Source organism: Scleropages formosus, chromosome 2 (genome assembly GCF_900964775.1).
Source record: "Scleropages formosus chromosome 2, fSclFor1.1, whole genome shotgun sequence".
Classification (NCBI taxonomy): Eukaryota; Metazoa; Chordata; class Actinopteri; order Osteoglossiformes; family Osteoglossidae; genus Scleropages; species Scleropages formosus.
In genome coordinates this window covers 28,069,196-28,081,254 of record NC_041807.1, presented here as the reverse complement: position 1 = coordinate 28,081,254, position 12,059 = coordinate 28,069,196, and the positions used below count along the sequence as shown (strand labels likewise).

General features: G+C 44.1%; 2 protein-coding genes across 6 annotated transcripts in view; both read right to left on the bottom strand.

Annotated features, from left to right (window-relative positions):
* The window catches only part of arhgap46b (Rho GTPase activating protein 46b), a 53,917-nt gene extending 48,663 nt beyond the window's left edge, over nucleotides 1–5,254 (bottom strand). The window contains exon 1 of the mRNA XM_018756706.2: nucleotides 5,102–5,254. Coding sequence (XP_018612222.1) covers nucleotides 5,102–5,115 — 14 coding nt within the window. The 5' untranslated portion in view covers nucleotides 5,116–5,254. The remainder of the gene's footprint in view (nucleotides 1–5,101) is intronic.
* Nucleotides 5,255–11,092: 5,838 nt separating this feature from the next.
* Nucleotides 11,093–12,059, bottom strand: part of sulf2b (sulfatase 2b) — a 105,491-nt gene continuing 104,524 nt past the window's right edge. For 4 of the 5 annotated variants that reach the window (XM_018756734.2, XM_018756735.2, XM_018756736.2 and 1 more), the window contains 2 exons: nucleotides 11,697–11,750; nucleotides 11,093–11,200 (listed from right to left, as the gene is read on the bottom strand). In XM_018756734.2, coding sequence (XP_018612250.1) covers nucleotides 11,170–11,200; nucleotides 11,697–11,750 — 85 coding nt within the window. In that variant the 3' untranslated portion in view covers nucleotides 11,093–11,169. The remainder of the gene's footprint in view (nucleotides 11,201–11,696; nucleotides 11,751–12,059) is intronic. The other variant, XM_018756738.2, reaches the window with a different exon arrangement.

Here is a 12,059-nt window from a genome sequence, read left to right as displayed (position 1 = left end):
TAACTGGGGTCTCAAAACTCACCGCTTCCGGACTCACTTCACCCCTGGTCTCACGAGTGCACATAAAATTGTTTAAAAAATTGAAATATACTTATTATATGCAACTACTCATGTAACGCATACTGGTATATACAGGGGTATGTGACAAACTGACAGTACTCAAGAATCACATGTCTGCATCCAAATCTCTCCTGTTGGTGAAATGTACTTTTTGTATTGTTCCTGGAGATGTACAGTGCTTTGGAGAATAGAATCTGAAAATATTAATTTATTAATTTAATAAATTAAATTGTGTAAATGTCCTCTGTGCGTCTTTCATGTGTTTACATCAGTGAAAAAATAAAATCTTTTGGTATTTGGCCCATTTTCAGGAACAAATCAGAACTGCACAACAGGGAATATCTGTATTTATTAATGTAACCACACCTTGGTCCTGTAACACCACTACCCCAACTATGAATTCACCTCAGGATATTAAGCCATTGCTCACAAAGACTGAACATTTTATGATAAAGGTTGCAGGTTCGATTCCCACCTCCAGCTGCAGTACCCTTGAGCAAGGTACTTACCCTAAATTGCTCCAGTAAAATTACCCAGTTGTATAAACAGGTAAATCATTGTAAGCTTGTAACTGTAATAACTGTAACCTGAACGTTGTAAGTCGCTTTGGAGAAAAGTGTCAGCTAATTGAATAAATGTAAATGACAAGTACAGCTATATGACTCAAATCAGGGCAGGCACAAACTACAGAATGAGACTGGTCTTTGACAGAGAATTATAACTTCAGTAACTAGCAGACACGTACTTAAGGTAAAAAAAAATCATTTTAATATGCAGTTCAAAAAGATGGTAGGGTTTCACTGGTAATGTCTTCATCAGAACATCCACTATTTTAAACTGAAGTACATTTTCTCTTTATCTATAAAGAGGAAAAAAAAGCTTTGTGGTGACCTGTTCATCTTAAACATCACTTCCACACAGAGACACCTATCATCCATCCCTTCCTACACAAACAAGTTCTGTGACTAGTTGGCTCCACTACAAAACAAAGGTGACAAAGCCCCAGCTTTCGAGCAGGCACTTACAACCCTGAAACTCAGACTGCAGTCTCACACGGGGGCCCAAATCCGTAACAAAGAGTCCTTCTCATTTATCTCAATAAAACCCAGGATACAGATCTGATGTGATTAAAATGCTCTTAGTTCCACTTAGTACTCGTGCAGCTCCATGTTGCCTTTTAGCAACCAGCAGTAAACGATCATTAATTCATCGCCCCAGTAGTTCAGAGAGACGTGCAGCTGCTTGGGATCAGAAGGATGTCTATTTCCCTGCTGGTCTGAATTATTCAGGAACACAGAGCAAGAAGACCCCCCCCCCTGCCCCTCCACTGCCCCAAGCACCAGTGTTCAGTACCTCCTACAAACTTCTAGTGGCAGTGGCATGTTGGGGGGGGGGGTAGCGCAGTGGTTAGAACTGCTGCCTTTGGACCCAAAGGGTGAAGATTTGATCCCCACCTCTGGCTGTAATACCCTTGAGCAGAGTACTTACCCTACATTGCTCCAGTAACATAACCCAGCTGTGTAAATATGTAAACAATTGTAGGTGGACTAACGCTAAGTTGCTTTGGAGAAAAGCGCCGGCTAAATGAATAAATGTAAATGAACCTGGCTCTGTGTGGACTTTGCATATTCTCTTTATGTGTGGGTTTTCGCCCAAAGCCAAAGACATGCGTGGAAGGAGGCAATGGAAAACCACTTCTGTACCCACCCTTATCTTTAAAAATATGCACGTAATTGCGAAGAGTCAATTTCGACTCATTGACACTTCCCCCACAGGCATCTAGACCACGTTCGAAACAAACCAACCAGCCTACTCACAGCACATGTGATTCACAAAACCTCGAGCAAGAACACACCTCAAACAATGGAAACCTACAGGATGCCAACCCTCAGCTCTTCACACCCAAAGCGGCTCCATAGTAATTCAACCAGATATGTAAAGCGCTTGTTTCTCCTCACACGTGGACACAGAAATGCAAAAATGATAGAGGTGGAAACACACACCCACCCCAATCCAGTGAGGGTCACAGGTCCTACTAGTCCTCAGACAAATGTGTGTGTAAGCAGAACCTAACACCACAGGGCAGCACCCCATTCGCACAAGAGGGGCAACCAGGCAGGCAGAGGCCAGGCACACTTGTCTTCATACTGCTCCTTTCATTTCAGGTTTCTCTGAGTCAGACAGTTCAATTAGAGTGATCACAAAGGAGATTATGCAGATAAAGACCCGATCAATCCAACATACTGAATTGCAGTACATTACATTTCTTCATTTAGGGGACACTTTTCTCTCAAGTTACTTACAATGCTAAGATACCTACAGCTACTGATTTACACAGCTGGCTAACTTTGCTGGAGCAATTGAGGGTAAGTACCCTGCTCAAGGGTACTACAGCTGGAGGGAGGAATTGAACCTATGACCTTTAGGTCCAAAGGCAGTAGCTCTTACCTCTACACTACCAGCTGTCTTAAGCAACAACATCCATCATCTGGACTGCATAGAGACACTGGATTACGCACGTACACACACACAAAGCTGTAATCACTCCATGGGGGGGAAAAGAGACATGTGCTCCTGGTAAGAAACCTCTGTAGTATAAATGGGTAAATCATTGCAAAGTTGATAGTTCAACATTGTAAATCACCTTAGATGAAGCATAAAATCTGGGCAGAACAATGAAATAACCTCTAAATGAAACACACCAGGGGTGCAGTGGCGCAGTGGGTTGGGCCACAGTCCTGCTTTCCGGTGGGTCTGGGGTTCGAGTCCCGCTTGGGGTGCCTTGCGATGGACTGGCGTCCCGTCCTGGGTATGTCCCCTCCCCCTCCGGCCTTACGCCCTGTGTCACCGGGTAGACTCCGGTTCCCCGTGACCCCGTCTGGGACAAGCGGTTCTGAAAATGTGTGTGTGTGTGTGTGTGTGTGTGTGTGTGTGTGTGTGTGAGAAACACACCACGGACCCAGAGACTACTTCAAAGCCCTTTCAACAGACGGACTTTCAGCGAAGAGTGATATGCCAACCAAAGAAAGGAGAGGGACAGCACAAGGTCCTGGGAAAGCTCCTATCTGTGTCTGACACTGTGCAACATGATCATATAAACTAACACAAAGCAGAAGCCAAAGGAACACACTATTTCTGGAGTGGGACAATGGAATTATACTTCATATCACAGCCTCAACAAAATCTGTAGATTCATCTAAACACATTTCAGAAGAGGAAGACCATAATTAAGTCCTAACCACATTTAGAGGAAGCAAGAAATACTTCTCCAAGCCACAACAGAACACTTATGTATCTGCAGTCATCTCCCATTGTAGTCATAAAGTCAAACATGATGGCTGTACTTTACACACAGCTGCTTTGAAGTGGGGTAAATGTAACCTCAGGATTCTCAATTACTTGTGTATTTTCTGCTTTTGTTGACTGATATTAAAAAGATCTTTAGTGACTCAACTCACTATCATGATTAAAGCATCTCAGGGAGATCCAATCACTCAGGTATTAACAGTATTTCTGTCACATATAACCACATGGACTGTTAAACTGTCCAGACTTCTTGTCATTCCAGGGTTACTGTCACTGTTGTAGTAAAACACTTTGTTCTGTCAGCAGAAAAGTGATCATGTCCAAATCTTAATGTCCATTCAAATATTCCACACAGCTGGTAGCATAGTGGTTAGAGCAACTACTTTTGGACCCAAAGGTCACCAGTTCGATTCCCACCTCCAATTGTAGTACATTTACATTTTTTAGTTAGCAGATGCCTTCCTCAAAAGGGACTTTACAACGGATACTATGTAACGTTACCAGCCCACACACCTTATTCACCAAGGTGACTTACACTGCTAGATACACTACTTACGTTGGGTCACTCATCCATACATCAGTGGAACACACGCACTCTCTCTGTCACTCAAACACTATGGGTGAACCTGAACAGCATGTGTCTTTGGACTGTGGGAAGAAACGGGAGCACCCGGAGGAAACCCACACAGACACGGGAAGAACAAGCAAACTCCACACAGACTGAGCGGGGATCGAACCTAAGTCTTCCCATACCACCCAGTTTGTGAACAGCAGTGCTACTCGCTGTGCCGCCGTACCCTAAGGCTAAAGTGCTCCAGTAAAAAACTACCCAGCTGTAAAATAACTGTAACAGCATAATCTGCTTTGGAGAGAAGTGCCATCTAAATGAGTGAATATAAATATTCATTAAGTTTCATCAGCTGTGTAGGGCCAGCAGGTCTCACTGTGCTTAGGTCCCGGGTTCGAAATCAAAACAGGGTACTTACCCTGAACAGATACAAAAAAACAATACATTCCAATCTAAATGGTTAAATTAGGGTAAAACTGATTACCAGTTCAAATCACTTGGAAAGGCATCAGCTAAATAAATCATGGTAATAATAATAGTGATGTTTAGGACACTGGCTGGACAGTGAGTGGTTCAAGTCCCACTCCTTCTTCTTGTCCTGCTTTCACACTTGATGATCAAGCAACTTACACTCACAGTGTGAAGCCTTGGGACAGGACAGGGTGGCGCTCAAGAAAGACCCGCCTAGGGTCCAACCCTGTCCTCCTGCCCTGGCTGTCCAACCCTGTGTGTCCTGCCCTGTCCAGAGCGAATTCGCAGTAAAACGTCGGAGGAGCTCGAGACGAGAGGAGCCGCGGCGCCGCACTTCACTTCTCACTCACTCGTCAGTGTCGACTCTTAGTTAGTTTCTCCTCAGAACTCCGCTCGCCAACAACAGCGTAAAACTAGCAAATTAAACGCGACACGCCGGTGTAACGATGTCAGACACGCAGCAAACGAGTCAAACAACGCAGAACTATGAGAGAAAACGGAAAACTCATTTTTATTAGCTTTCTCCGCGTTTCGCCGAGCCCGGCGTCAGAGAGAGAGAGAGAGAGAGAGAGAGAGAGAGAGAGACCCCCCGGCACGGGAGCGCGAACTCCTTGTACTCCTTCCCTCCCAAAACTTTCACAAAGTACACTTCTCACAAAAGTAATAAAGCGCCGCTGTTCTGCTGTCATTTCTTACCTTGTTTCAGCCATTTTGCTCACATCGTCCGGGTAACACTCGAGAGTAAAGTTCACCGTTAAGCCGCGACGAACCTCCACCCTACGGGGCTCGGTGGGACTCGCAGCCAACACTCCTCACGGGCCACCGAGCTGCACGGCCTCGCGACCACCTCACTAGTGCCCGCCCCGCCCCTTATTGCCCCGCCCCACTCTGCTAACCGGCCGCCCCATAGCTCCGCCCCCCTTGTCCCGCCTATTGCCCCGCCCCTCGCTCCTGGAACCGCCTCTGCCTCCTTTCTCCCGCTCCCTCCTGCCTCTTCGCCGTGTAACCTGATCTGAACGCTGACGGAGGGAACAACCAGCACTGAACGGCCTTTTCTCGCGTCGATATATCGCACCAGCGCCACCTTGTGTTACGGATACGCACAGCGCGCTTTTTATTAACTTTTCATTGTGTTTGGCTCCCAGGTCAAAATTGCAAAAAAAACAAAAAAAAACAAACAAACTTGTGTAAACGTAAATACCATCAGGTCAAAAACTAATCAATTGTCAGGTTACTTGGATTTGTTTCTTATTATTCTGAAATGAGGTTTTCTGAAAGCATGCAAATAACAGTTTAAATTACATAGGAAATATATCTATAATAATTAAATATTGTAATATATACCAACCAAATAAGCACAAAATAAGAGCACGCAGTTTACTAGGTTTTATTTACAATTTTTAGCCAGTACATTTGTAAAAGGCGACTTTTACTGTATCAGGTTAGGGTTATTTATGTACTGGAGTAAATTTTAGTGGAGCCATGATCAGGGTGAGTGTCTTGATCAAGGGCATGACAGCAAGCATAGTGGTTTGAACCTGTGTCCTTTGAATACAAAGTAAGTTCTTTGATCACTAGGCTACCTGCCGCCTAAAAGGAACAGTTACCACCGATTAAATCATTCAGTCAAGGCCTTTAATCAAAGTGAATAAATGTGCCTGTACCAATGTGATAATTCTTTATTGCTGTGATGTTCTAGCATTTTCTGTCACTGCTTTGTTGTCTGTACGCTGCTGAGCCCTACAGCAGCTGGAGGAGCTCAGGGTGAACACAATGCTCAGTGGCAATAGGGCAGTGACACGGGAGGGATGTAAACCAACAGCTTTTAGGTTGCAAGGAATAACCGCTCCATTACCGACCATTCCATAATATTTACATTTATTTTTAGCCGAGCCTTTTCTCCAAGGTGACTTATACTCTTCAACTTATAATTATTTACCCATTCATACAGCTGAGTAAATTTTACTGGAGAAACTTAGGGTAAACACAGGCATCCCTCGATTTACAAATCGTCTATCCAAAATTTCAATATAATGGCTTCAGTCTTCTGATACCCAATTTTCTATTTACAGAACAAAGAAATCAGTATAATGAAATTTATTTAGCGTGTCCAGAAAAATTTGAAAGTCGCCCGTTGCACACATGAAGCGGAAGTGCAGAGATTTATAGTAGGTGGAGTGCCCGCATCCAGATCTCCCCATCTCTTACTGTTTTAGGGATATGAAAGTATTACTTTAAGAGAGTGGGGCATTATAGGGCAGGGGTGGCTGGTGGTGTTGTGGTTGGAGCAGCTGCCTTTGGCTCTGAAGGTTGCTGGTTTGATCTCCACCTCTACCCATGGGGCCCTTGAGCAAGGTGCTTTCCCTGAAATTGCTCCAGTACCTTTGCCCAGCTGTGTGACTGGGTACATAGTTGTGGCCCTGTGATAGACTAGTGTCCTGTTCAGGGTGTGTGTGCCCAATGTCTCCTGGATAGGCCCTGGCTTGCCGCGACCCTGCTCGGGACAGGCAGTTCTTGAAATCGGTTGGTTGTTTAGCATTATAGGGAGTGCATGTAATTCCATTGGTGTTCCTGTTGGCCATATTGTGTGAATTATTTAACTGAATGATTGCCAAAACAGCAGAGGAATTAGCAGGAAGAGCTTAGCTGATGTTTTTTTAGGCATGTACAGTGGTCCCCCCTTATTTGTGGTCCAAAAATATTAAACGGAAAATTCCAGAAATAAGCAATTCATAAGTTTTAAATTGCACACTATTCTGAGTAGCGTAATGGAATCTCCCGCCGTCCCACCCAGGACGTGAATCATCCCTTTATCTAGCATTTCCATGCTGTGTATGCTACCTGCCCGTTAGTTAATTAGTAGCCATCTTGGTTATCGGCTCGACTGTCATGGTACTGCAATGCTTGTGTTCAAGTAACCCCTTTAAAAAAATAATAAATAACAAAACTTAATTAAAAAAATCTATACTTACAAGGACTTGGCCATTGGTCCTTAGTTTTCTTTCTTATTCTTCTGTATAGGAAAAACATAGTATACATAGGGTTCAGTACTATTCGCGGTTTCAGGCATCCACCGGGGGTCTTGGAACATATCACCCGCAGATAAAGGGGGACTACTGTATATACATTTTAGCAGCAATGTGTAGTTTTAGGGGGGCGCGGTGGCGGAGTGGGTTGGACCAGGTCCTGCTCTCCAGTGGGTCTGGGGTTCGAGTCCCGCTTGGGGTGCCTTGTGACGGACTGGCGTCCCGTCCTGGGTGTGTTCCCTCCCCCTCCGGCCTTACGCCCTGTGTTGCTGGGTAGGCTCTGGTTCCCCACGACCCCGTATGGGACGAGCGGTTCTGAAAATGTGTGTGTAGTTTTAGAAAGTTTTTCACAATAAACACAATGTGCTCAGTGGACCCCTGGGTGGTTTCTGTGCCAAGCCATGTGGCTGGACGTGAAAACATGTCAAGAGGTCACATTGTCATGACTGTCTCACTACATCCAAGGTTGGTTGTCTCACTGTCCTAATTGATGGCTTTTCTTGTTAAGCCACCAGATGGTTGAGGCATCTTCATCTCATCTCCTGTGGTGGGGTTGGATGTCACAGGTTGTGTCTTAGTGAATTTTCCTAACGTTAGGATGTGAGGACAAAGGTTGATAATGTTGAAATGAGTAACATGCAAGAGGTACTGTTGATGAGAAACAGCAGACTCATCTAGCAAAAGTTTGCCATACAACCCTTATTGTCCAGTCAGGCTATTCCTACAAATTATTTTATTATTCCTTCACTGCTGCAGTGGCTCAAAGAAAGTATCTTTCCACAAGGACTTTGAAATATGCCTATTAATCATGCTGTGCATCCTTCCTGTAATTCAATTCAATCAAACTTTAAACATTTTAACATGTATAAAATATTATAGACCTCAGATTATTCTTTCTGCTTAGCTCCAACTTCTTCCTGTACGAAGGAAAAAGCGCTGACCTCATTTACACAACTTCAAAGTTCTCTCCCTTGCCACAAGGGAACAATATGGGAGTATGTTTTTTGGAACTCTGAAGAAAACCGACTTTTTGCTGCACAGGGACATGTAACTCTTTGGGAAATAACTGGCATAAGATTTACACTGTAAAACACGTGATGTTTAATTACAAATGAATACTGATTTCCGTATTGGGGACCAAAATTAATTTGCCCTCTTTGTAACAGTGAATGTCACAGTAAAGTCTCTGAATTCATCAAATGAAACCATAAATTGACCATAAGAACATCACTATGTGTGTCCGCTCATTGGAGTCCAAGTGAGTAAAAAGTGTGAGTGATTAAATTGCCAGTGTGATGATAAAGCTTACTGTAGGTGCAGGAGGAGGACATAAATACACCAACAATCAGTTGTAGAAAGGGATACCTAGGCATTCAACACTTTATTCACAAACTAATAACTGCTATCAAAGGCTCACTGGTAAACCAAAGGAAACAAAAATATATGCATGATAAATCTATGTACTGTACAAGGCATTGTTATTTAGACTGCCTAGATTTCATCCACATACAGCAATCTCTTTAAAAGTGCTGAAAAATGCTTTTTTTCTATGTAGTTTGAAGAAAAAAGGAGTAGTTGTTCATGTCACAATCTTATACAAAATTCATGAGGGTAGGTATGATTGACAGAAAATGGTTAATTTGGAAAGTGCCTTATGATTAAAGGGGAAGTTAAAAAATCAACAGTCATAAGGCAACACTAAATATGTAAAATATTTGTATGTCCATAGTACAGAACACATGGTTGGATAAGTCATTTAGCTTCCTTTGTGTATTATAAAATATATTTTAACATTTACATTAATGTAAAACATACATTCAAATACATACAGCAATTTAATATATTTGTTCTGACTGTCATAGCACCATGTATAGCAAGAACAAATAACCAAGGACAGCAATCTAACATTAAAAAGAATGTGACATTTGTTAAATACATTTTCCATTATTTTTTCTACATAAGAGACGTCATATGAAATCGACAAATGCAATTACAGCATGTTTTTCATGGAAACACTGATTTGTTATTTTTTAAAACAATGGACTTTTTGAAAAAAATTGTACAGTGAATGGAAAATGGAGCAGACAGGGAGTAACCAGTGGAACCAGCTCTTTGAGAATAGCCGTTACCTGGCTCCAGCTGGGGTCACACATTGGATCGGGCTCTCGGGACTGGGAGCAGATGTTTGCTGTGGACCAGCCCATGTGATTCAAGAGGGCTGCTTCAGCCCTCCACCAGCCCTTTGTCTGCTCAGTGTACACAGATTCCACCTGGTCTGGGAGCCCAGGCTTTTCAGGAGTGCTGAGAAGTTCAGCCATAGTGCCCTAAATCCGCTGACTGACAAAATGTGAAACACTCACAGGACAAAAAAGAACATACTTCATCATACAGACAAATGGATTTTTTTTCTTTCAAAAAATGAAGCCACAAAACAAATGGTCAAACACCTGGCATGGGGAAAAGGTGGTTTTGATGAAAATGAAAAGGGGGCAATTCTGTCTTCGACTCCACCATCAAGGATGGCTCCTCGATTCTGAACTTGTGCCACAGAGGTTATGTGTGCCATGTTGATCACGTGACTTGTCTTTGCAACCTCACACACTGCATGTCTCCAGCCTTTTCTCAGTCAGATGTGGAACTCATCTGCAGTTTCATCTCCACGAACCCGGCGAGCTGTTCCAAACTGCATAAGTCAACCTGCCAAATACACTACAGCTTCTGGGGCAGAGAGAATTACTTTCATGGTAATAAAAAAGCTAAAATCAAGTAGATATGAACACAATAGAAAACGCTCATGTAATCCCATGTGTATCAAAAAACAACCTTTTTTGTCTTGTAACCCTCTCTCTTCATGTTGTCCATAGCTGAACTATAATTTCTGCGTTGCACTCAAAGCCTGGATGATTTCTTGGTCAAGTTTCTTAAGACTGTCTATATGTTGACGGAGTTATGGCAGCAGATTCAGACTTGTTGGGTCAGTGGATGAATATGATGTATGCTGCAGCTGTACAGGAGATCTCACTGTGGGACCTGGTTGCCTCAGAGATGTGTGCCTTGCTGAGCATGACGGTTCTACCCAGGGCTCAGGGGCAGGAATGGGGCTTCAGACTCAGGGTCCGGAAGATTAATGATTAGATCGGCGTTCGATGGGCATCATTCTGTCTAAAATCGCTGTGGTCAAAGGAGGTGTGGTTCACCATTCTCTCCCTGTGAGGTTCTTCCTCCTCCTCCTCTTCCTCCTCCTCCTCTTCATGTTGGTCCTCTGGGTCAGCCAGGCCATCCTGCTGCAGTTTGTTGAGGAGGAAGGAGGGGCGCATCCACTCGGAACTGCTCTCCTCAGGGGAAAGAGATCGGGAGGAGCTGGATGAGAAGGTGGCTAACCCCTGACTCAGGCCCAGCACGTCTCGCAGAGCCTCAGCCCCAGCCTCCCGCAGCAAGAAAGCAGGCGTGGCCAAGGTGGTCAAGTAGACAGCCGATGCGGATTGGCTGGTGGAGGACACCAGGGCCCCGCCTCCCCTTTGCCCTCCCTGGGGGACTTGATGTCTCCTGTTGGGGTGGTTGAATTTGCCCAGCAGTGCATACATCCTGTCCACAGCCCCTCCGAAGTTGATCCAGTCCTCCAGGCTCACGTTAAAGTTGATTTTGAGATCGTAGGCGTGCTCATCAAGTCTGTACAAGGTTTCAAGTTCTAACCAGTTCTTCTCCCCAGGAACATCCAGGTTGAGGGGTCGCAGGCTGCTAGCCCTCCCAACCTTCCCAAATCTGTCCTCTGTTAAGAAACAACCACAAATCACAGAAATGTTTCATTATCTCCATTCAATTCCCTTTTGCACATGTAAATCAGGGCCTGTCCATAGCACCTTAAAATCCAAGTCCATTATTTGCACGTTTTCGTATTCCAGTCACAGGCTAAACAAAGCATTCGGCACTGTATCGCAGCAGTGTATGTATACACAGAATCAATGGCCGCATTTTTAAAGCTAACCAGCTACACTAAGAAAAGTAGAAGCTAAAGGCACATGAAGAGAGAAGAGAAACAGAACGGAGAAACGTCTGAAGTGTAGCGAAAGAGAACTCCTGTATGAGTGGAAACTGGGCCAGATCTGAAATCCACAGCTTCATGCAGAAGGTGAAAGGACAGCATGACTATGAAGAACAGGCTGGATGCAGCATGCAAGTTAGAACAACCAACGGAGAAGAAAAGCACGTTAAAGCAGTGGACGGGGCTGGTGGCGTCGTGAGGACTGCATGGCATCCGAACTCACAGCGATTTGGAGCTGGGCTTCTTCACTTTTGGCCACTTTCGACGTTGAAACTGCCTGATGCACAAGCAACAATAAGACACACTGTTACGCTGACCCCCTTAAGCACGAGGAGCACCTGTGTCTCAAGTGTAGAGTAACCCCTGGTTAGAAGTGTTTTCAACAGCGAGCAGGCATGCAAGATGCAGAGAGAAAGCAAACCCACTGCCTCAAGAGAAGTAAACAGCGCCCCCTTGGACTCACAGTACTGTGCAGAAGGAGGGTTTTTTAAAGCACTGTGTAGGTGTATGATTAAGCAAACCAGTTTATATTTGATCCCGTTTAGTGTTATTAGATTGATTAGACTGATGGAGAGGTGTTTAATTT